This window comes from Atractosteus spatula, chromosome 23 (assembly GCF_055471065.1).
Source record: "Atractosteus spatula isolate fAtrSpa1 chromosome 23, fAtrSpa1.hap1, whole genome shotgun sequence".
NCBI classification, from domain to species: Eukaryota; Metazoa; Chordata; class Actinopteri; order Semionotiformes; family Lepisosteidae; genus Atractosteus; species Atractosteus spatula.
This window is the reverse complement of record NC_142728.1, coordinates 1,634,434-1,656,620: the sequence shown is the minus strand read 5'-3', so window position 1 is coordinate 1,656,620 and position 22,187 is coordinate 1,634,434. Positions and strand designations below refer to the sequence as shown.

At 41.6% G+C, this 22,187-nt stretch overlaps 1 protein-coding gene across 1 annotated transcript in view; it reads left to right on the top strand.

Annotated features, from left to right (window-relative positions):
• ass1 (argininosuccinate synthase 1) overlaps positions 1 to 22,187 on the top strand; it is a 64,063-nt gene that overhangs the window by 32,637 nt on the left and 9,239 nt on the right. The window contains exon 12 of the mRNA XM_088940707.1: positions 15,838 to 15,969. Within this exon, the coding sequence (XP_088796833.1) occupies positions 15,838 to 15,969 (132 nt within the window). The remainder of the gene's footprint in view (positions 1 to 15,837; positions 15,970 to 22,187) is intronic.

The window sequence follows — 22,187 nt, the reverse complement described above, 5'->3', positions numbered from 1 at the left end:
TGATTTTTTTTACAAAGTTTTGTATTAAAAGTGTTAAATGGGAACCCAGATTTTTCAGGATCTCATTACATAACTTCAGATTTTGGAAATGCAAATAGATCCGATTGTGCCGGAGAGCACAAGCATTCAGATGTTAAAATAAGATGCCCATTAAAAAGGCGCTGAGGTGGCGTAGGCACTGCCGAACAAATTGTGGAGTTCTCAGAGGGACAGTTCGAGATCTCGCAGTCGGCCCACACAACATACATTGTAGTCTGCAGGAAAATAAGTGTTCAAAATATTCAAAAAGCTCTGCGTATCTCCTTCTGGATCTCCGGCCCTGATGCCTTTGTCTCCTTTCCTCTTTTATTAATAGGGTTTTAGTGGCTGACAAATTGATCCTTTCGTAAAAGGAAAACAAAGGGCTTTGTGCCCTGATGAAGTGTTTCTCGAAACCCGCCTCACAAAATCAGTTCATTGTACCTTTTGTGTCTGAGCTATGGGGCAGGCAGGGACTGTGGAGTGGCTGGCTGTTAACCTACCGCTTCCTATGGGCATTTAAACACCAGTGTTTTGAATACAAGGCTGAATATTTCCTTCAAATTCAAATTCTAATTCAAATCCTGTGTGCTTTGTAATAACAACTGTTTTACGGTCATAATTGACCTTGGCTATATTTAATTAAACAGAAAGCTATCGTCAGTTTTACTGTAGGTGTACAAATGCAGCAGACTCTGCATGTTGGAGATAGAATGAGATTTGAAGGCTGATTATTAATGTTTCGGTGACCTAGGTTATTTTTTTGACGTTTTCACGGGAGGTGTAAAGGACATGTAAACTTTTGTTCCTGTCTATCGTATATATCTCTTTGTCTCCCCTTTTCTAGAATAAAATCCTAGTCTTTTAGGCAGCGAGCCGGGGCTGGCAGTATAATCGCTTGCTGGATTGACCAAGCAGAATTAAACAGATTCCCTTTATTGGCTGATAAATGGATTCCTTTCATCCCTTTGTGGAGCGAGTTTTGTGTGCGTGTGTGTGAGTGTCTTGATGGCAAAAAGGGGGAGAGACTGGCTGAGACTTTGTAATTAAGGCTTATATTTAACCGCTAATTAAGCACTGTCCTGTTAATGGCAATTAATCCCAATTGTATTATGCTTTCTGAATATCTTTTGATCTGCTCATTAGGAGGGAGATAAAGGGTTATAAATGCCACATTTAGTGAAGGGCAGGACTTGCCTCTTTGATACTCTCTCACTTTACATTCACTCCAATAATGAATAAATTCATCCTGATCCTACAACACGTAAATGCATGAATTTAGAAAAGGCAATTTGTACTTATCGTCACTTCTGCTGCTAAAGAGGTGATGTGATTAGCTGCCTTCTTCTTTTCTGCTGTTTTAAAGCTGGGGGTTATGTCTGTTAGCTGCTGCATCATCACATTATCTTAAATGTAAGCTTGCAATGGTCATTTTATGTGTAAATGTTTGCTACAAACAAATCTGCTTTTTTATGGTGTAGCACAGATGTTCTGAACTGTTACCTATGTGCTAACAGATGTTCAGACACTTTTTAGGTTATGAGCTAGTACCTGGAATGTAGATTTATTTTTATCCATCCAGATGTGATTTGCTGTAACTCGTGTGAACTTTTGTCTGTGTTTCATGAGTAAAAGCAAATAGGCTTGTGTGAATGAATTGGACCTTAAAGAACAGACCAGGTATACTGAGCCTGAAAGAGGTCACCCGAAACATTTTAATTATTCAATGAAACCTTTTTTTATCGAGTGATAATTGAGGTACGTGTACTTGTAACAGATGGCTGTTCAGGAAAAGGCCTTGTCCATGTTTTCTCTGAAATAGAAAACTGATATGGCACTGTTTGCATGATAAGAGAAGAGTGCACTCTTGCTGTACTCCCAGATACAATTAATTAGCACTTGCCAGCATTTCAGCAAACACAAACTTTCATCAGGACATACGCCTTTGGCTAAACAAGGATCATCTATAAACTAGAATCCCATAACAGCTGGCGTTCCATGCGAGAGGAATCCCCTTTTCTAAAAGAAGCATGAAAAAGTGTGGAATAAAAGAAAATCATCAGGCCAGAGCACAATTATCAAGTATCTTCTTAAAACCTGAAGAAGCCTCCATGGCCGAAACGTTGTGTTCTCTTTCTTCTTTTTTTCAGCATGGAATAAACCCATTACTTGTTCCTTTGCAGCATTACTATGACAATACAACATTCATTTTTGAATTCCTGCGTTCAAAACGTGCTGGACAGGCCCTGTTTAATGAAAAGGCTTGCAAATGTAAATCCCTGTTCGATCTGTTAGGTGTTAAAGTATGCCTGCCTCTTTAGAAGTATATTAATAATGTCCATGCATGGCAATATAAGAGACATTAAGAAAGTTAAGATCCTTGTCTAAAGCTGTTGCTCGAGTTAACATATTGAGTTAAAGGACACTTCTTTCCTGTAAAGCCAAAGAGAACCTAATTAGTTGTTTAGGTGTCCCATTATTATTTTTTTTTCTTTTTCTGATCTTCCCGATAAGGCTGAAGTGGATGACCGGCTCAGTGACGGATGAGGTGCTATTAAGTGAGATGGGAGTTAAAGATTATCAGGATTGCTAGAAATCCTTTCAGCCACACACCTGTGGCAGATCCCCCGCCCTCTCAGACACTGGAGAAAAACAATAGGCCTGTTTCAGTCTCCAGTGCGTCTTCACTGGCCTGTCTACCTTTACACTATGGAGAATGGAGGGGGTCTTAGTAAGAGGCCTGTGAGCGGTGAACAATAGCTCTGCAGCGCTTGGAAAGGTCTGCTGATGTTCCCATGCCTCAAGGCTGGTGATTCAGGCTCCACTGGCCTTGCTCAGCCCCTGGGCTTTGGGACAGGGGCAGAGTATTTGTCAGTCCTGGGCTTGCTGTATTGCAGTATATCCCAGTGTAGCGCTGATGCAAAGGTGCTCTTGAACTCCTCTTTGAATGAGGGCTTGAACGGCTGTAAATGAGGGGGATAAGCAGTTCAGTTCAGTTTATTTGTCATACAGTATGCACATGCGCAATGCAGTGCTTATTTGCATGTAAGATCAGATCAGATCACTTTATTGGCCATATACAATTTCTTGTATTAGGAATTTGTCTCTCCACAGACCCCAGCTTGCTCTCCATGAGACACACAGACAGGGAGAGAGGCTTGGGGTCAGAGCGCAGGGTCAGCCGTTTATATGACGCCCCCTTGGAACAGTTGGGGTTAAGGGCCTTGCTCAGGGGCCCAACGGTGTAGGATTCCTCTGCCGGCTGCGGGATGCGAACCGGCAACCTTCCAGCCACAGGCGCAGAGCCTGAGCCACAGAGCCACCACACTGCCTTCTTGTGCAGTCTTTAAAGGAATCACCCAAAACATAAACGCAGAACAGCAGCAGAAACAACAAGTTAGAAAACGTATTACTTAAAAAAACGTTAGACAAGTAGTATGAGAAAAACACATCAGTGTGAGCCAGTGGTAGGGGTGGAGTTCAGTAATCGGACAGTTTGTGGGCAGAAACTGTCTCCTAATCTGGAGGTTCATGCCTTAATGCTCCTGTAACGCTGACCAGAGGGAAGGGGGGGGAAAGTGAGAAACCAGGATGATTGTTGTCCTTAGCGATACATAAAGTAAAAGCTTACAGGGTAAGTCTGTGTATAACTGTTGCTCATTTTTTCATGTATTCGTCAAGAAAAGACCTTCAGATCTGTTTAATGTGTTGGTTTTCGCATGTCCAGCTCCCTAATTAATTATTGCTTTAGTGCCATAACATGAAGCTGGTTGTGCCGAGAGTAGAACTGGAGGTATTCTAAACCGCCAAAGCCACAGACACCTTGTTTTCAGCCCTGACCGCTTTTTTTAAATGAGATTTCGTATAAGCTAATAAAGTATTCTACATGCAAGGATATGAATATCTTTTTGTCCTTGTTAAGCATCATTTTGCCATTGTAGAAAAAATGTTCCCAGCATCTATCCAGTAGCTTCCTGCTGGGGGAGTGTGTCCTAGCCCTGCCTCATCCTGAAGGCCCTGGGATTCTTGAACCCAGGAAACCTGCCCTTCTCTTCAAGGATGAAATATTGGGCTTCTGGCCACTAGGTGGCGCTGTGGTCCATTTTCTATTATTTTCTTAGACTTCATGGTAGTTTAGTTCTGTTGAGGGAAGAATGGGGGAAAAATACGAGGTGGTAGTATTTAAATTTGTTGTTTTTAACTGTACCAGTCTGTTTTTGGAGGTTCTACCATTTAGTCATATTAATCATTTAGACTCTTTACTCAGTTATTTTATGATTATCACTCAAGAGAGCTCTGATAGGCGGTCTGTTGGGTGATGATGTACCCTCAGTGGCTTGTATGTATTCTGTTGATGGTTCCTCCACCTCAGAGCAATGAGACCCATGACTGAAGCCCATCTCTGGCCAGGTGAACCACGTGATCCTTTGTTTTGTTTCTTTTGACACTGCGCTATGTTCTATAAACAGGCTTATTAAAAGCTCTTGTCTGATTGTTTTCCTATTTGGTGCTGTATGACAATGGTATTAACGAGATTTCGCCTTTCATCTCTAGTTGATTAACATCTTATTATCAGTGCCTTTGTTCAGTCACAGCTTCTCTCCACACATGCACTTCCAATTTCAATTAAAAGCAAAGAAATTTTCTTTTTACATTTTATTTGTCCTTAAAATAATGCACCTTGCATTGCTGAAATGAAAGGAAAAATTAAATACCCGTCCCAGTTTGCATATTCTACACGAGAAAGAAAAAAATAGGTCGTTAATAAAAATAATATTTAAATAAACAAAAAGGCATTAACGCGTCAAGGTAACAGCAAGCACAAACTGTTCTTCACTTGAACAAAAACGTTAATTAAAATATCTTTTTTGTGTGTCGATGTGTTGTTTGTCGAGCCTCTGTGAATTGCCTTTAGAAAACTCGTTGCTTTTCATAGAATATTTCTTGCTAACCGAACCAAAAGCAATTTTAACGAATTGTTATTTTAATGAACTCAATTAATTATTAAATGGAGGTGTTTTTCATCGGGCAGAGGCATTGTTCAGCTGTTCATGGCTCACAAACGTCAGGGACACATGAGAAGGTTTGATTCTGAGAAGATTTTTCAGAATCAGTCCGAATGTTTGACGGAAGTCAATTTGTTTGTGAAAAGAACAATACGTTGTGTCATGAACTCTTTCAAATGGAGCCCTGCCGTAGGGGGCCTTGGCCACTTTGTTTAAAAACTTTTTTTTCCACGTCAAGAAGCTTTTTTTTTTTTTAACCGTTCAGCATTCTTACTCATGTTGACGTGCACATAAAAGCCAGGAAGGCAACCCAGATTCAAATCAAACCTGCGAAAAGCAACATAATTAATTGCTTAGACTTATATAGCGCTTTTCTAGACACTCCACGCAAAGCACTTTACAGGTAATAAGGATCCCCTCCACCACCACCAATGTGCAGCTCCACCTCCCCAAGTCTCCGTTCCCCTTTTAATCTTACTTACTTACAATTTAATTGGACAAATATTTTCATTTCAAGAAATCAAATCAAAGTTAAACTGGTTAAGTCTTGGTTGAAGTCTAAGTTGTTCTTTTGAAAAGTACCTGTAAAACCAGCAGTCTCTACCTGAGCCTCCAGGACCCATTCCTGCAATAGCAGATGCAACAGGAACAAGCTAGACAAGCCAAATGGCTTCTGTTTCCGAACACTTCTTATCGTCTTAAGTCAACAAAAGTAGAATATTAGACATGGACTATCCTAGAATGCAGTTCAGATCATATGCGGTCATTGGATGATTCCGCGCTCTAAATTTAAAACAAGCCCATGAAGCAATCCTGCCAAAGATCCTCACTGTCCCTTCCTTAGACAGGAAAGATGCTTTTAAATGGGCGAGGCACCTGTGGTCTGGTGTTCATAATACATGCTTTTCATATGATATTCATCTGACCCCTTTTTTAGAGCTCCTCTAGCTCCAGGTCTAACATTTACTGTATGTGTGGGCTGCCTCTCCGTTCTAAATCATTTCACGGATGGGAGGGAGTCTGATTAATCGACAGCAAAAGGGAAAGTTTCCAGGTCCCTCCTGGAGACTGCATCACAGGAAAAGAAACAACCTGTAGCTTTGTGATGCCTGGCAAAGTGTCACCTGGATCCAAAGGAATGATAATCCAATATTTTTGTAAGGATCTTTCCTCCCATGGTTAGCCTACTTAATTAAAGATGGTAAATAAAAGTAGTCTTCAAAGATACCAGCCTGCTTGGAGGGATTTCTTTCTGAATGGTACTGTATAGTACTTCTGTTTCAGGAAATGAATGGTCTGTGTGGCTGCACTGTCTGTAAGCTATGTTAGTCTCTGAGTCCCCCACCACTACCGCCTCTCCTGAGGCCGGTTTGCAAACATCTCAAAAATAGTGTCAGAGCCAAGGGCTCCATCCACCCATTTTATAACCGGTCTATCCAGTACAGAGTCATGGGAAAGTCAGAGCCCATCCCAGCAAGCAACGGGCACAAGGCAGGGTACACCCAGGATGGAACGCCAGTGCATCACGGGGCACACACAGACACAGACTCGCACACACTCACACCAGGGCTGGTGTTTCCGGAAGCCAATGAACCTTCTGAGTCTTTGGGCTATCGGAGGAAACGGGAGCACCCAGAGGAAACCCGCGTGAGCACGGGGAGAGCAGGCAAACTCCTCACAGACAGCACCCGGGGTCCGGAATTCCGATCAGGGCCCCATTGTGCCACCGTGCCCCGTTTCTATATTGCGCCCCTTTGTGTATCTCTAAAACATCTCTCGTGTCTTGTTTGAATCGGAAACTTCTAGAACAGGTTTCTCTCATTCATCCGTGCTCAAGTGAGGTTTCATTGTTTTCTGCGCTTTCTCCCAGCTGGGCGGTGTCAGGGGCGGACTGGACCGCGGGGTCCGGCCCTGGGTTACTGTTGACAAAAGCCCCGAGAGGGAGCAGAGCGGCAGATAGATATCGCACTCGCTCAGACGGCAGCTACACACATCCACTCTCACACATACACCTTCCTGTCTGTCAGCCCAGCCCGCCCCCTCGTTATCAAATTATCCCTTCTCACTCAGGAGGAGGGACAATTAAGTGCAGAAAATTGAGGTAGTGGAGCACACGCAGGTTTCGCTGGGGGCTTTGCGTTTAGCGTGTGTCCAGGAGTGAGTGTGCGCAGCTTGTTTTTCTTTCATCCGTGCCAGGAAGACAAAGGCCGTCTTCTCTGATCTCTTTCTCCCTGTGCTTCAGAAATACTTCCTTTTCCTCCCTTCACTCTTGTTTTCATTAAAGTGTTTCTCCTAGCATGCAGCGATTCATCTACCTATTTTGTGCATTGCGTGTTTGAAGACGTGAGTGTATACCACCATATACGTGTTCGAACATCAGAAAGTCCACTTGGATCATCTAGCTATTTGCATCAAGTTTCTATAGTGCCATAACCAATACTGATTGCACTGCAACCCCCTGAATAATGAATTGCCTCTGAATACCGCCTACCCAAATTAAGCCCACATTAAACAGTTGAGACTAGCTAATCTAACACGCGTGTATTTGTAAGCTGGAAGGAAACTGGAGCACAGAGAGGGGTACCCCAAGTTGCAAGTGAGCCCAGAATGCTGCAGCATTGGGGTAGTAGCAGTACTCCCCATCCTACCATGCTCCTCGAAGTATTATGTAAATATTACTGTAAATTTAGGTCATATATATACGATATACACATTGGCAGTAAATAATATTCACACCCTCTGCCAAGTGTGTCGTAATTGATTTACATTTTGTATGCATTTCTAATTAAATCAACTGCTTCAGGTCGTTCATGTTTACAAATATAGACCACAGTGTTGATAGGAACTGTTTTTGAAAAAAGAATATGTCCCTTCATCCGTTTTCAAAACCTGCTTAGTCCAGTGCACGATGAGCCTGAGCCGAACCCCAGCAGACAATGAGCACAAGGCAGGGCACCACCTGGATGGGATGCCTGTCCATCACAAGGCATGCACACCAATGGGGGGCAATTTAAAGATGCCTGTTCACCTAGTGGAGCACCCACAGAAAGCCCAAACACGAGGTGCGGCAGACCAGAACTGAACTTAGGATTTAAGAACTGTAAAAGTAGCAATACTAACTACCATGCCACCCAAATGTGCAGCTTATTGCTGTGAACTTTTGGTCCTTCTTAATATTTTTTAAATGCCCGGTAACGTATAGTCAATGCACATACTGGTAGTGCACAATGATTTACAGAAGGCTGACCTCTCGCCTACAGTTATAAACGTCGCAGTTGTAAGCCTTGCTGCATCACTGCCTTTGACAGAACAGTTCTCCTGTCAAGACATTCTCTACTAGATACAAGGAACTGATTGGCAACTAACCCAGTGGATATTCTCTGGCTTTGGTTCAAGGTGGCAGGTACAAATTGGAAAATGTGAAGTGCACTTTCCCTTGATTGCCTGCAAGGTTAGCTTCTTTTTTTTTTTCAACCTGTCATTTAAAAAAAAAAGAAATAAGTAAATGCATAGTGGAAGTGGCGGAGTATGACAAGCAGGCCTTTCACCGTGGAGAATGGAAACAAGACATAACAAAGAGCAGTAATGAAAAGACAGGATATATCTCAACTGTCCTGATGTTTTCACGTAGAGAAAGAAAACTATCCTGACAGCTGCTGGTGGTGCTTTTCCACGTCCAGCAGTTCCTGCTTCTTTCGTGAAAGTGCTGTGAGCCTTGGTTTCCTCCTTTGCGTAGCAAAATTGCTCCTCTGTTCTGAATGTGAGCTGTAGCTCGTGCCTGGTGGCTGCGGTGTCCAGCCAATGCCACTGATTCGCTGTGACATTGATATCACAGATGCTGCGGCTCAGAGCTTAATGAGATTCTATGACCAGTCATTAGAGCTCACCGTTTTCCTGTTTGCATTAAGACCATGTTGCAGTGTCTAGCTTCATTTGAAAACGTGCCATCATATTAGCCTCTATGGCATATCTTTTTATTTGACATTTAGACATAGCTTGTGCAGTTTACTTAAAGCAGGAACTGTGTAAGCATTAATCACCTTAATTTTCTAAACTAGATAAAGACCCCAATATATATGTGGATTGTGTGGGCCTGTTTCATTAGTAAATGTAGATATGAAGTTTTCAGCTGAACTAGCTGCTCTTAGATTTGAAGGGACGTTCTCTCTCTTATTTAATGTGAATCAGACAATTTACTTTACAGTGTCTAATAATTATTTCATACGAGGCTGGTCAATGAAATAGTCATGTTTTATTTCATTATTCATACACTACTCATACATACCCTCAAACTATGTCTTAAAATCGTTTAACAGTGAACCATAGCTTATGGATTACAGCATAGTCCTGGTTTATCCAGATCAGCCTTTCTTCTTACCGTGGGACTAAACTTCCTAAGGGGTTTGTGTCCATCCACTGGTTGAACCATAATTCTATCTACTGGTATTAGTTGCAGCCACTTTTATTTGATACATCTTACCTCTGACGTCAATTGACCAAATATTGCCATATCCATCACTACAGTCAGAAGTTGAGATGTTGTGTTGTTTCTAGCCTTCTTGATTAACAAAAAATTAAATTTCAAATCTCCTATGCCTTGTAACACTGCCATGAGCCAAAAGGACAGCTGTGACTGATGAAAACATATGTATTCTAACGACAGCTGTCATATTTCGTTAATCTCCTGCAAACGAAAGCAAATATAACTCCCAAATGGGAAGCTCGGAATGGAGATTATTGTGGATATTTTATGGCGCATCAGACCATTCTGTAACTTGTTGACATTGCTCTCACAGCAGCTAGGAAAAAGAGAGGACTTTGCTAGTTTATTTGAGCCAGTTTTAGTTCTTTTCAGTGCCTGCTGTTCTAGCATCTTGACAGAATTTCTAACCTTGTGCTTTTGCAGGGATCAAAGTGAGGCTTACTCAGATAATTCTCTGTCAATTGTGAAACATTATCTTTCATAGATATTGTATATAATCTTATTTTTTTAAATGCATTGGAAATATAATACAGATTCTCCTGAAGTTCAATGATCTGCTTGACAATATATTTTTTTTACTTTATCTTTTATTTAGCTTTTTGTCTGTCTTTTTAGAGACTGAGAGTCATTCTCTGTGTCGGTTTGTGCTTTACCTTCCAAAACAGTTATCAGGATAAACAGTCAGGCCCTTGAGCCATTTGGAGAGCAGGATTGTAAAGAAAAGCTTGCAGCTTTGCCTTTATTTGTTGCTTTATTAAGACGATGCCAAACAATAGACTTAACTGAAGGCTGTCCTTGAATATATCCAAGAGATACCTTCACCTCAATTAATCAAATCCAGCGCTGTAACAGAAATGATTGTGTCGGCTTGTTGTCCATGCCTTGTTAGAACCACAAGCACTACACCAATGCTCATTTGCATTGTTGAAAGTAGGCTACAGTGGAGGAGATCTGCATTCAGTCACGTCATTATTCCAGTTTGCTGCTGCCCTCTTCTTTGTTAAAGCAGAACAAAATCCAGGGACTAGTGCAGAGCAGTGAGGAGCCATTCTAATGTGACAAGGGCCAGAAACGCAGTCGTGATTAAGCCTTAATCCATGGTTATCTTCCAACATGGAGGTGGTGGTAGAGAATCAATTATGGACACTTGTAAAATTATGGTATTGTTACTTACAGGGGGTGTCCAGGTGTGGGTTCTCTCATCAATATACCTCATTCTTTAAGCAAATGTCTCTGAAGCAGGAAACGTGGCTAAACAAATGTTTTTAACTAGGACAAAACCAATAACAGTTAAGTGATTAAGTCAACCTTGACGGGGGATGAGACATAGCATATAGAAGATATAGAAGAGCACAGCAAGACACTGTGTAGCAGGAAATAAGAAGGAAAGGGTGGAAAGTCAAAGCAGCTGTGCCAGGTGAGAGTTTTCTTCTTCACAGAACAGGAAGACAGAACTTCAGGGTGGTTTGAGCACTGAAGGACCGACTCTTGGCACCCTACGTTTTAAGTATGGGACTGTTGTTTTATACATGTAGAAATACCAGTTTCCTTTCTGGGGTGTCCTATGGGCCAAAAGAAATCTCTCATTTTGGTAGTTTTGGCATTATTAATTCTGTTCTAGAGGGAAAAAAAATCTGATCCCAGCCTTTTATTGGAGACAGATTGTGCCTCAGTTGCCAGGTAGATTTGTTTCCATGTACTGTATATGGATGGTATGGCTTTGATTCTCACAGATCTGTAGATATACTGCAGGTACATAATAATCTGAAATGTGTGTTGCAGTCAGTAAGTATTTTTTTTTTCCTTTACCGCCAAGCCAAGTCCTTTATGGAAAGTTCAAACACACACGGTAAAGATCATCGTTTTGTTTGTAAGAGGGGAGTCTCAGTCCCAAAGCCTAACTGGTGCATTTATAACATTTTTGTTGTACAGCACTACTTTGCACAGGGCAGAAAATACGAACAGCACTGGAAAATCAGCGCATGGCATGATATGAAAATCTTTTGTCTAGAATCTTGGTCCCCCCACACAAGTCGAGCAGTGTATAGTGGCTGAATTGTGAGTGCACCAGTTCCTTCAGTGGGTGAAGAGAGTATAATGGTATGGTTTATGTGCCATGCTTTCCCCACTGTTGCAATGCTGTTTCCCCTGAATACCTGCTATGAAAGAGCCCATTAAAATTTGCCAGCTAATAAAGGCAAATTTAATAAATGCATTTCCTACCTGTTCCATTATACAGCCCCTGCAGAGTGGCAGGCAGGCAGCAATAAAGAGCTCTACTTCTGATGAGTCAAGCGGCTAAAGTGAGCAATTAAAGTAAAGTATACACTTCTTCTACATTTTTTTTTTACTTTTATTTTTAGACACAACCTGTTTTTTTTTTTTTAAAAAAACATGCCTGGCAAAAATGATTTAATTGCAACACAGTCTGACATCAATCAGTATTAACTCATATTGTCACAAAAGCTTTCTTCTCTACCACAGTCCTTATCTACACCCCTGTCCTTCGCTTTAACCTGTTTGTATTCGGGGGGCCCTCAGATTGGAAAAAACAGTTACAAGAGTTGGCTTGATTTAAAAAATATTAATCTCAGTCTTTTAATGAAAATTAGTCATTGCTATATTCAAACTGGCAGTCGTCATAATGTATTTAAACGATACAGTTCTCAGTTCGCCGGTGAATTAATAACTAGTTTATTACTCTTCATCTCCAGCAAGACACCTCTGTTTTGTCCCTTGTATTCTGTTTGGACACGTATGTCCAGGCTGGTGAGGCAGAACTGCTGCAGTATTCTAAAGCAGGGGATGAAGGGGGGTGTGCTCTGTGGTTTTCAAGAAACAGCTCCCAGGATCAATTATTTGAAGGTTTTTAACTTGTCCTATGTTCATTTTCTCAGTGCTTTCAGCAGAAGGATGTGTTTTCAATGTGTTGAAGCTCACTATTGTAGACCACACTCAGGTGATGTTTCCATGCAATGAAATGACAATAGTTATTGTATATGGAGGACCCAGACGTTCTAGGATTGAGGGTGATTCAGTTAGTGAAATTACTTCTCCAGCTCTGACAAACTGCTGATTCTCTGTCATACATCTCATATCTGTCGCATCACTCTGAAATGACAACCGCCGGTTTGAGACTAATGCTGTGGTGAAGAAAGAGTTCCCATGGAGATTGGTAGTTTATGGCTGACTGTAATGGCCTGGGTTATGGCTAAGTGAATCTTTGTAAGTTTCATCCATACAAGTCTGCCTCTGAAAGCATTATCAGTAGCAGGTACAGGATGGCAGGAATCAGTCTGTGAGTGAAGGCAGGTAGCTTAGACAGGATTGATTTTTTTCTTCAGCTGAACCATGAAATACTAGCCTGAGAAGCTATCCTGGTGAATAGCAAACAAAAGCAACTGGATCTCAGCAGTATAAGTTAAGGTTGGCCTTAGCTTGCAAGATATTTCAATGACTGCAATATCCTAGAGAATTAAGAAGCCTTTTATCACACCTTGACATATAACATTAATCAATTCTTTGATGAACAAGCCCGTTACTGTAACATCACAGTCATTGTCTTTTGTTCTGTTTGAAAGTAATTTTTTGTGTATCTTACAATTTAGAAGAAGCTCTGATAATTGTGTGAATCACTCTGTACAGTATCTTATGAATGGACATAAGAACAGTTGAAAACAAAAGGAGGCCATTCAGCCTGTCTCCAGTGATTTCAAGAGCATGGCTGGGTTGTTCTGTACTCTCCAAATCCACCATCTTTGTTTTCAAGTCTTACAAGAATTTCATTTCAAGTTCTATATTCTATTTTCCCCAGAACTCATTGTCAAAAACACAAGGGTTGCCGCTGAATGTGTCTTTCTGACCCATTGCAGTGTGAAGGACAGTGGGTTACGAACAAGGGTCAGATTGCAAACCTCTGTTTTTCTTTGCCTGTTTACCTTAACACCTTGCAGGACGTGGGTTTTGCATGGTGTAAAACGTTGTGCATGAACAGACAGAGGGTATTAGTCCAAAGGAGAAATAGGTTAAATGTATCAGACGTGTGCAGGCAGCTTATTGGATACAAATCCACGCAGGTATCAGTGAGGGGATACCTATCTGCCTTTAGGAATTCTGTACTGACCCTCATCTTAGGTCCCCTCTGTCCATTGCAAAACCCAGCCTAACAACTGTAAACTCTTTCATAAAGGATGAAAGCCTAAACAAGAGGGTTACCTTCCTAATCTGTATCCTGCTCTTTAGCTGGCAAAAAAAAAACAGGTTTTCCATATGGAATCGCATTTTTTCTTAAGTCTTTTCTTAATTGAACCTTTTACAGAGGACAGATGAGTGCCATCTTTGGGTTAAAATGTATAGTTTTCAGGGGTAATTTTTGGTTGTGGAGAAACATTGTCGTTTGCGTAATCTGCATCTCTCTCTTTCTGTAATGGACGGGCCTTAAATGCACAGATACCTTTGCCAACGTAGCTGCAGTTATTTTAAGGTGTGAAAAAAAACATAAAATATCATGAGTTATGCTTTGGTTTGAGCATGCCCCTGGATGAGCTTTTGCTTATGTCTGGAGTGGGTTTTAAATTTGGAGGAGAAAGCAATCAGAATAGAATCAGTGACACCATATACTAAAACTAAAAGTCAAGGGGCCATCCTCTTGAACTTTTACAGTACAGGACATTTTCAACAGCATGCTAGCTGGGACTACAATTACAGCAATGCCTCCTTAGTGCTGAGGTTGCATTCCAGAAACAGGAGAGATGTGGCAATTTTAGCATGGGTTCTCAAGATTATAACACCTTTTCAGAAGCTCACTTGTTGGAGTTTACTGAACATTAACACAGAGCATGTGATATACTGTGTTGCATTTAGATCGTCAGAAGGCTTTTGATAAAGTTGTTGCTAAAGAGGTTAATTCAAAACCTCATCATCACTGTGCCCTTGAGCGACTCTGGTACCTGTCTGCCCTACCCTTGAAGTTCAATGTGGTTTGCATGGACAGATATAAAGCCATTGGGAAAATGTTTCTTTTTTTTTTTTCCTAAAGAGCTGGAAATGCTTCATGAATGTGTTCCAGGCTCCCTGGAAGCTTTTTTAAGCTGAGGAACATATTCCAGGCCTGAGCTTTTACAGTCTCGATTCAGGGATGGTGAATTAATGCACCTTCCGGTCTGACAAGTATAGGATTTTAGTTCAAGTAGGGGGCTGCGTCAGCATGCGCAGGCTGCAAAGGAACAAGTAAAGGTCTATTGAGCGTCCTGGCGCACTATGGCTGCCGTCGCATCATCCGGGTGGATGCTGCACATTGGTGGTGGTGGAGGGGAGTCCCCATTACCTGTAAAGCGCTTTGAGTGGAGTGTCCAGAAAAGCGCTATATAAGTGTAAGCAATTATTAATTATTATTATAATTATTCCCTGCTGCAAAGAGACGAAAGGAAACACAACGTTTCGGCTGTGGAGCCTTCTTCGGGTGTCAAGATATAGGATACAGGATATGAGTATAGGATTTTGTACCACCAGCTCATTGATAATTCAATAATGAATTGAATTCAGTGATTATGGGCCGTGACCTCACTGGGAAGGATGGGGGAAGTCTGCATGCTTGTCGAAGCCTTGCAGCAGCTAGGCTGGGCTATCCTCCACTTAACTGCTGGCTGTTGCGAGTCTCAGCAGCCAGATCCCAGCATACGGCGCATCAGAAATATTCCTCTTAAAGCACGGTTTTGCTTTCAAATGGCAAGCTGCAGTGATGGCAACACACCCTGCAAGGAAAACAACCGTCCACTGTCTATCACAACCGCGCAATTTTCTGTAATGCCCTTTTGTGCTGCGCAGGATATCAGCCAATACACCGTGTAAAGCCCTGGAGGAAAGTTTTTTTTTTTCCCCCCATTTTTCGTAATGTACAGACACCTAAGTGACAGCTTCATTTTCACACTTCATTTTTCCTGGGTTTTTTTTTTTGTATCCTCGCCTCCCCCTCCCCACTCCTCAGCAGTTGCTTAATTGCAGGGTTTTGAAAAGGCTAGGCCTGCGGGCCTGCGGAACTGAGAGGCTGCGCGGCCCAACCCTGTTATTTAGCCGCGCGGAGTGCCTCTCAGCGATGGGGAATCTGGAAATTTTCTCCGCAGGCCCCAGAGTGGACTCGTCTGAGCCTCAGCGGGAAAATAATGACAGCTGCCTTTTAAACGGCAAGCTGAGAGAGACCCGTGTCATCGTGAAGGGGATCATTTTTGTCAGAGGCCGCTGGCAATTTTGTGTGCTTTGCTTTTTTTTTTCCCCCCTTTGTTGTGGTTCTTTTTTTTTTTCCCTTACGCCTCCGCCTTTTTCTTGTCCTAGGTATCTATGAAACCCCAGGAGGGACGATTCTCTACCACGCGCATCTAGACATCGAGACCTTCACCATGGACCGGGAAGTGAGAAGGTTGAAGCAGGGGCTCGGAGTGAAGTTCTCCGAGCTGATCTACAACGGTGAGCTTCCTCCCCTCCCCTGTTCACCGGGGTCCGGCTCTCCCGTCCAGAGTTTGGGAGCGCGAGCCGCAGATCGGCGCGACCCTTCCTTCCTTTAGACAATTCTAGCGCGACTCTTGGAGGAAGTTGGCTTCACAGTCGCACCAATTTCCAAACGTTCGCCGCAGCCATTGTAAAACGGGCCTGATGCAGCATTCGAATACCGTTTAGATGAGTTTTGCTTCCCTGTGAAACCCACAGCAAAACGAAATGCATTTAGAAAAACACCTCCCACCCTTGCGAATGTGTTTTCATCTCTCAGAGCATGAGCACAGCTGGCCGCCAAACTGAAGAAAAATGGTGGAGTCAGAGACTTCTGTGAAGAAACCCACGCACAGGTGTATGGTCAAATTGATGATGATGATGAATTGATATGGAGATATTCTCTCTGAATCCTTTTAAAGAGCGAGCTCCCTCTGTGAAATACAGTGTTAATTGCCATAAGGTGTCCCCACAACTGCTTGAGCAAATGGCTGTCTTTTTTTACACTGTTATTAGCTTAAATTACAAAACAGACAATGCCTTACTCCAAGCCTTTATAAATGAAAGGGCTTGTGTCAGGAGATTCTCTAGGAACTGCAAGTCATGTTCCACAGCCTTAAGGAACACGCCGTAGCTACACTGAATGAAAGCTGGCATCCTAAGAGTATGTTATTTATAACGGTAGCCTCACACAGAGTTGTATATATTTGTCAGAATCCTGCTGTTATCTGTTTGAGATCAGGAAGGGCTGCTGCAGAATATGGGTGTGAGTGTGACCTCTGTTGTCTGAGATGCAGGCCTGTTTAAATAGCCTCGCATGAAACAAAGATGTTTCTCTGCTGGCCTTGGACAGATCTATGTGTATGGAGTGCTGAATGGAACAGAGTAACAGGTGGGGGATACCTTTTGCAGTTTCGATCACGACTAACTGCATGTTTCATGTGCTTACCTCACAGATTCAGTCTTTCGTTCCTGTTTCTCAGGGTGTTGCAACTAGCCTTCAGAAACTAGCCTTCTGTGTAGGAGGTCAGAGTAAATGATTTAGAAGAACTTTGGAGTCACCAAAAGTTGTTTTTAAGGTCTGTTGTGAAGGTTCATCACATGTCAAGTGACATCAATACATGTCTAGGATGTCAGAAATAATAATGCGTTGCTGTTTTATCATAAGAAAGGACAATTAATTGCATTTCAGTATGGTCAGTGGTTAGCATTAGTGCATCGCAGCTCTTGGATCCTGGGTTCAGTTCCTGGGGCGCTGTCTGAGTGGAGTTTGCATGTTCATGTGGGTCTCCCAGGTGCTCCAGTTTCCTTCCACAGTCCAAATTACTTGCTGGTAGGTTAACTGGCTTTTCAGAAAATGCCCTGGTGTGCGTGTGTGCATGTCTGTGTCTGTCTGCTTTGCGATGGACTGACGTCCTGTCCAGGGTGTACCCTGCCTTGTGCCTGTTGCTTGCCGGGACAAGCCCTGGCTCCTCAGAGCTTTCGACATGAATTCAGGTCTCAAATATTTTGACTTGACTTGAACAAGCTGTCGTGTCAAAGAGACCTGTCCTGAGTCTTGGCTGTTGGGACGTGAGACTTGCCACCGCCTTAACAGAAAAGTCTTAAAAATAAATTGATAACACACAAATATTACTTAATATCATAACATGTCTAGCTGAACCTAGAACAGCTCCATTTCTAGGAGTCCAATATTGACCCAAATTCCTCCAAAGTTATTCTCCTGGAGCTTAAACGTTTAATACCACTAAAATAGCATTTTTATCTTTAATTTTGCACTAAAATTAAAGGTATTGTTGAGAATACTTTGGACCTGTCTCCTGGGGTTTGGGATGAGCTAGGGCTAAGGTTAGCAAAGCCATAAAGCTAGGAGCAAAATTGCTGCTACAGTGATTTTCATGTGCTTAAATTAGAATTTGATGTCTAGGTAGACCTGATTTAGTTTTAGCATTTGTGTCTCATGAGGGATAGTACAGTATTTATCCAAGGCGCAAGCCCAGATAAAAATTGAAAGTATAACCAAAATACTGAAACGGTATCAGTGATCTTAGTTTAAGCAGCTGATGTTTTAACTCTTAACTCTGGTGTCTTTTTTGACTTGACATTTGAACAAATTAGCTTGATACTTGACTGAGCTCAAGAGCTAGGACTTTTAGAGTTAGACTTGACTTGAAGCCTAATGAAAATGACCCAAAATCATTAAGACTTCCAAGGCTATTAGTTATACTTCTCATTTTATTACATATTTCTGTCTCTCTTTCCCTCGCTGCTACAACCCGCAGGAGGTACATGGTTATCCTACCCATTGCTGTCACCTGATAAGCCTTGTAAGCATTTCATCTTTCACATCTATCTAGTTTCTATCTTTTTGCTTTATAGAAAATCTTCCTCTTGGCTATTTTTTCTCTGTTCACTTGGTTTCTAACTCTGTATTTTCAGTCTTATCTAGTTAAAACATTTTTTCCTGCTAAAAGTAAGATAAAATTCCCAATAGTTTGTATTTGTACCAGTAGAGATGATTGATATCTCTCATATTAAACTGGATACGCTTTGTTAACATTGGTGCTGCTTGCTGTGTTGTCAGGTAAATTCTGTAGGATTATTACTGTCTGCATATTAGTACAAATGGGGGACAGTGTTATTCAGTTCCTCTTACATTTGAACTAACTACTTAAAATAATACATTTACGATATTTATATATTTAGATATTGATACTCTGGATATGTCTTGGAGGTACAGGTTGTGAATAAACATCAGCCTGTCATTTTGCTTCATTAATTGCCAGATTATGAACTACATTTACCACCCGATCAGGCTGATACACCGAAGTTTGAACGCCTTGGCGTTTTAAACTTACAAGTATTAAATTTAAATTTAAAGTTTTTAAATTTAAAAGTAATAAACGATTTACTGCTTTAAGGGCACCGTCAACTTTTTCTTGTGACTTTTAAGCTATTTGCATTTCAATCTTTCAATTTTAAAAAATTAAAAGTGCGAGAAACGTGCAGTACCAGGGCAGAAATTGCCTCATGAACAGAACCCACAGCGTGCTCCATGGAAAAACAAAAGGGGGAAACGTGTCAGGGGCTGATGTCTGTGATTTGTCCTACTGAGAGCTCATCTGTTACTTGTCACAATACACTACACATGTGGAAGAACCTTATCATAGCAGTTTTTATGCATCATTTCCTACTTAAACACTTTTGCTTTTTATTCTTCTTCCCATAACTCTGATTTTATCCATCTTAGGGAGTTTGTCTGTGTTTGTGTGTTAAGGTGGGGGGGGGCATTATGTGCTGTTCCATGCCTGTTCGTTTTTAAAACAATTACCCTGCAGGACGAAATCCCCTTATTTAGGGGTGGACCACAAATGGCTATTTGAAGGGCTATTAGGGTCTTCTAACAAGCAACCTGGCAATTAGGTGCTCCTGTGGTTTAGTGGAACAAAAGCCGGGTCCCACCTGCTCAGGGTCATTAGCCTGGCTGGTACACCCTCTCTGACCACACAGGTAGTCCTCTGGGAGCCAGGGTAAGCTGCCACCTTACCTGCGCAGATAGGTCGACAGGTGGGCAGACTGAGGCCAGCTGTCCAGATTGACAAAGACGCACAGCCTCTCTGTCTGGAGATTGCAGGGATCAATCTGCTTTCCTCCAGCAGTCTCGGAGCCCGCAGTATACAGCATACGAACACCCCTCTTAGGTCTGTCAGACCTGATGTTGCAGATTTCCACTTGTATCTGTCTGTGTCACAGTTTCCCCCAAGTTCTGTAATTTTTCAGGAATCAAATAATATTTGAGCCAACCGCAGAGCGACTGTACTCAATGCAAAACCAGCAGTGAAAGTCCTTTTTTTTAAAAAAAAAAAAATTAAAGCATAAAACACAAAACTGGGTCGCAAACGTAAGTTCTGGAAATCCCCAATCAAACCTTACGGTAAAAAGTCACAAAGGAAAAGAATCTGTCGATGGTTTTTATTCTGAAGAAGAAAAAGTGTGGCATCATCTTTTTAATGTGCTCGTATACACCTCAGGTTTGCAGTGCTCTGAGCAGGTCTCGTCTGTGACGTTAAAAAAATCCCTTAATGTACCATCTGCCGTTCTGACTTGCTTGTTTATAATGACAGATATACTCCTGCATTCTAATTAAAAACAATAGCATAACACTGAACTTTTTATGTATACAGAGTCTTTGATAAGAAAACATTGGACTGTCTAAGCATGTCGCCTGTTTTCCTGTAAGCTCTAGTTGATTAAAAGTGTGCTCGCGTACAAACCTACTCATAAATTTTCTTTGTATAAAAGCTCACAGAAATTGACTTTTTTTCCTGAGATTTCCAGATGCACACAGACATTTGTGATGTCTCGATGGCACAAACACCCTTCACGGCAGTACATGTGAAGTTTCAAATATGATGTGTCATTTTTTAGGTTATATGTGATCTGCATGACATTAGAATTTAATGCTTTATAAGACATCCTGTTGATTTGTGAGGATACTGCAGTGTTGTAAAAAAATGACACTGTACATTTTGTTGCAACTTTGTCATTGATGTCACTTTGGCATCCCAATTATTTCATTTCCACATCTTTATTTCAAGTGTAAGAGATCAGACAACTCAGGATGTGTGGTAGTTTCTCATTGTTCTTGTTTATCTTATAGTGGGAAACAGAACCACACTTACTATGATGTAGTGATTGACAGTACATGGGCAGCTGACTGCTCTAGTTTTGTGGTACTGCACAACTGTGGCAATGAGGAGCTAGCAAAGATGACTGAATGTTCAGTGAGATGGAGAAGACTGTGAGTACGTTGCTAAGCATGTAAGCAGTATCCTCACATACAGTAGTTCTATGCTAATTCTGATGAAGCATACTATGCTGGCATGTGCTATCTTAATTTACCTGAACATGCAAAGCTTTGTTCTAAATCCAGAGATAATAGAAGTGTTAAATCATAAGGCATGGGATTTATTCCCTGAAGCTGTTTAATTTCATTTTTTTTCAAGGCAAACATGCCCTGGCTTTATTTAATGTTTTGTTCCATTGAAATTAATAGACAAATACGAAACATGAGGATTTTCAGCTTGTGTGCGAATTTGAGATCAAGCATACAGTATGTTTAAAAAACTCAGCATGATGCCTAGGAACAGAGCTGCTTGTGGACATGACCTCCGACAGGACTGCCAGCAAAACACAGGTTTATACGCGCCGCAATTCTGGAGTTGTGCTGAGCTCAGCCTATTTCTGTCCTTACAGGTTCAGCTCAGGTGCTTTAATCCCATTGTGTCTGCAGCTCCCATCATCCTCTTAATAGGATTTCAATTATTAAAGTCTGATTGGAATGAGGTGCAATTAAACTTAAATGGGACCAAAGGGCTTTTGGTAAGAACAGGTTTCTAACAATAAAAACAGAGGGTGGATAACAGAGATTAAAGCTACAGTGCTCGGCTCTGTAATGGTGAAGATAAATCCATCCTTTTCTGCTTATACTATAGGTATCTGATAGCTTCTTGCTTTACAAAGACATTCTCAGGTACAGAGAAGACAGGCTGTATTTTTAATTTCCATATCCACCCAATTGTCTCCAGGAAGAGCAATGCACCCGTGTCCCCATGCAACTCATCTCGTCCGATCCACAAGACCTACACAGTTTATCTCAATAATGCATATTTTGAACATTGATCGCGTAATGCTTGCATTGAAACCTTTGATCAGCTTTTAGTCTTACCTTGTTTCATTTTTAATATTTTTTTATTTGGACTGACACATTAGAGTGAAAGCCTTCCTCCATAGACCTTTAGGATGGTTTCATACGCTAGAAATTCAGATGGAAAGGGAAGAGATTGAGTATTAAATACAGTGTAAAAGAACTGCAGGAGGCTTGGCTCGGACAAATGTTCTGTTTTATTTCCTTGCCTGTGTTTTGCTGTTTTGTCTGTCTGGTTTACCTCTGATGCTACCTGTATGTTGTCACCCACTTGAAGAAAGTTTGGATTGGCCACATAGATCTCAAGATCTGATATGAAGACATTTCTTTGATTTTGTGGATGGAATTGGTTTTGCTCCCACAATTACACAAGTAAGTTTAGCATTCAGTAGACGGATGAAGAGGTGGTCTGGTTATTCTCTCATACAGGCACGTTTCATGAAGATGTGCGCTTTCTGCAATCACAACACAGACATCCTGGCTCTTCTCT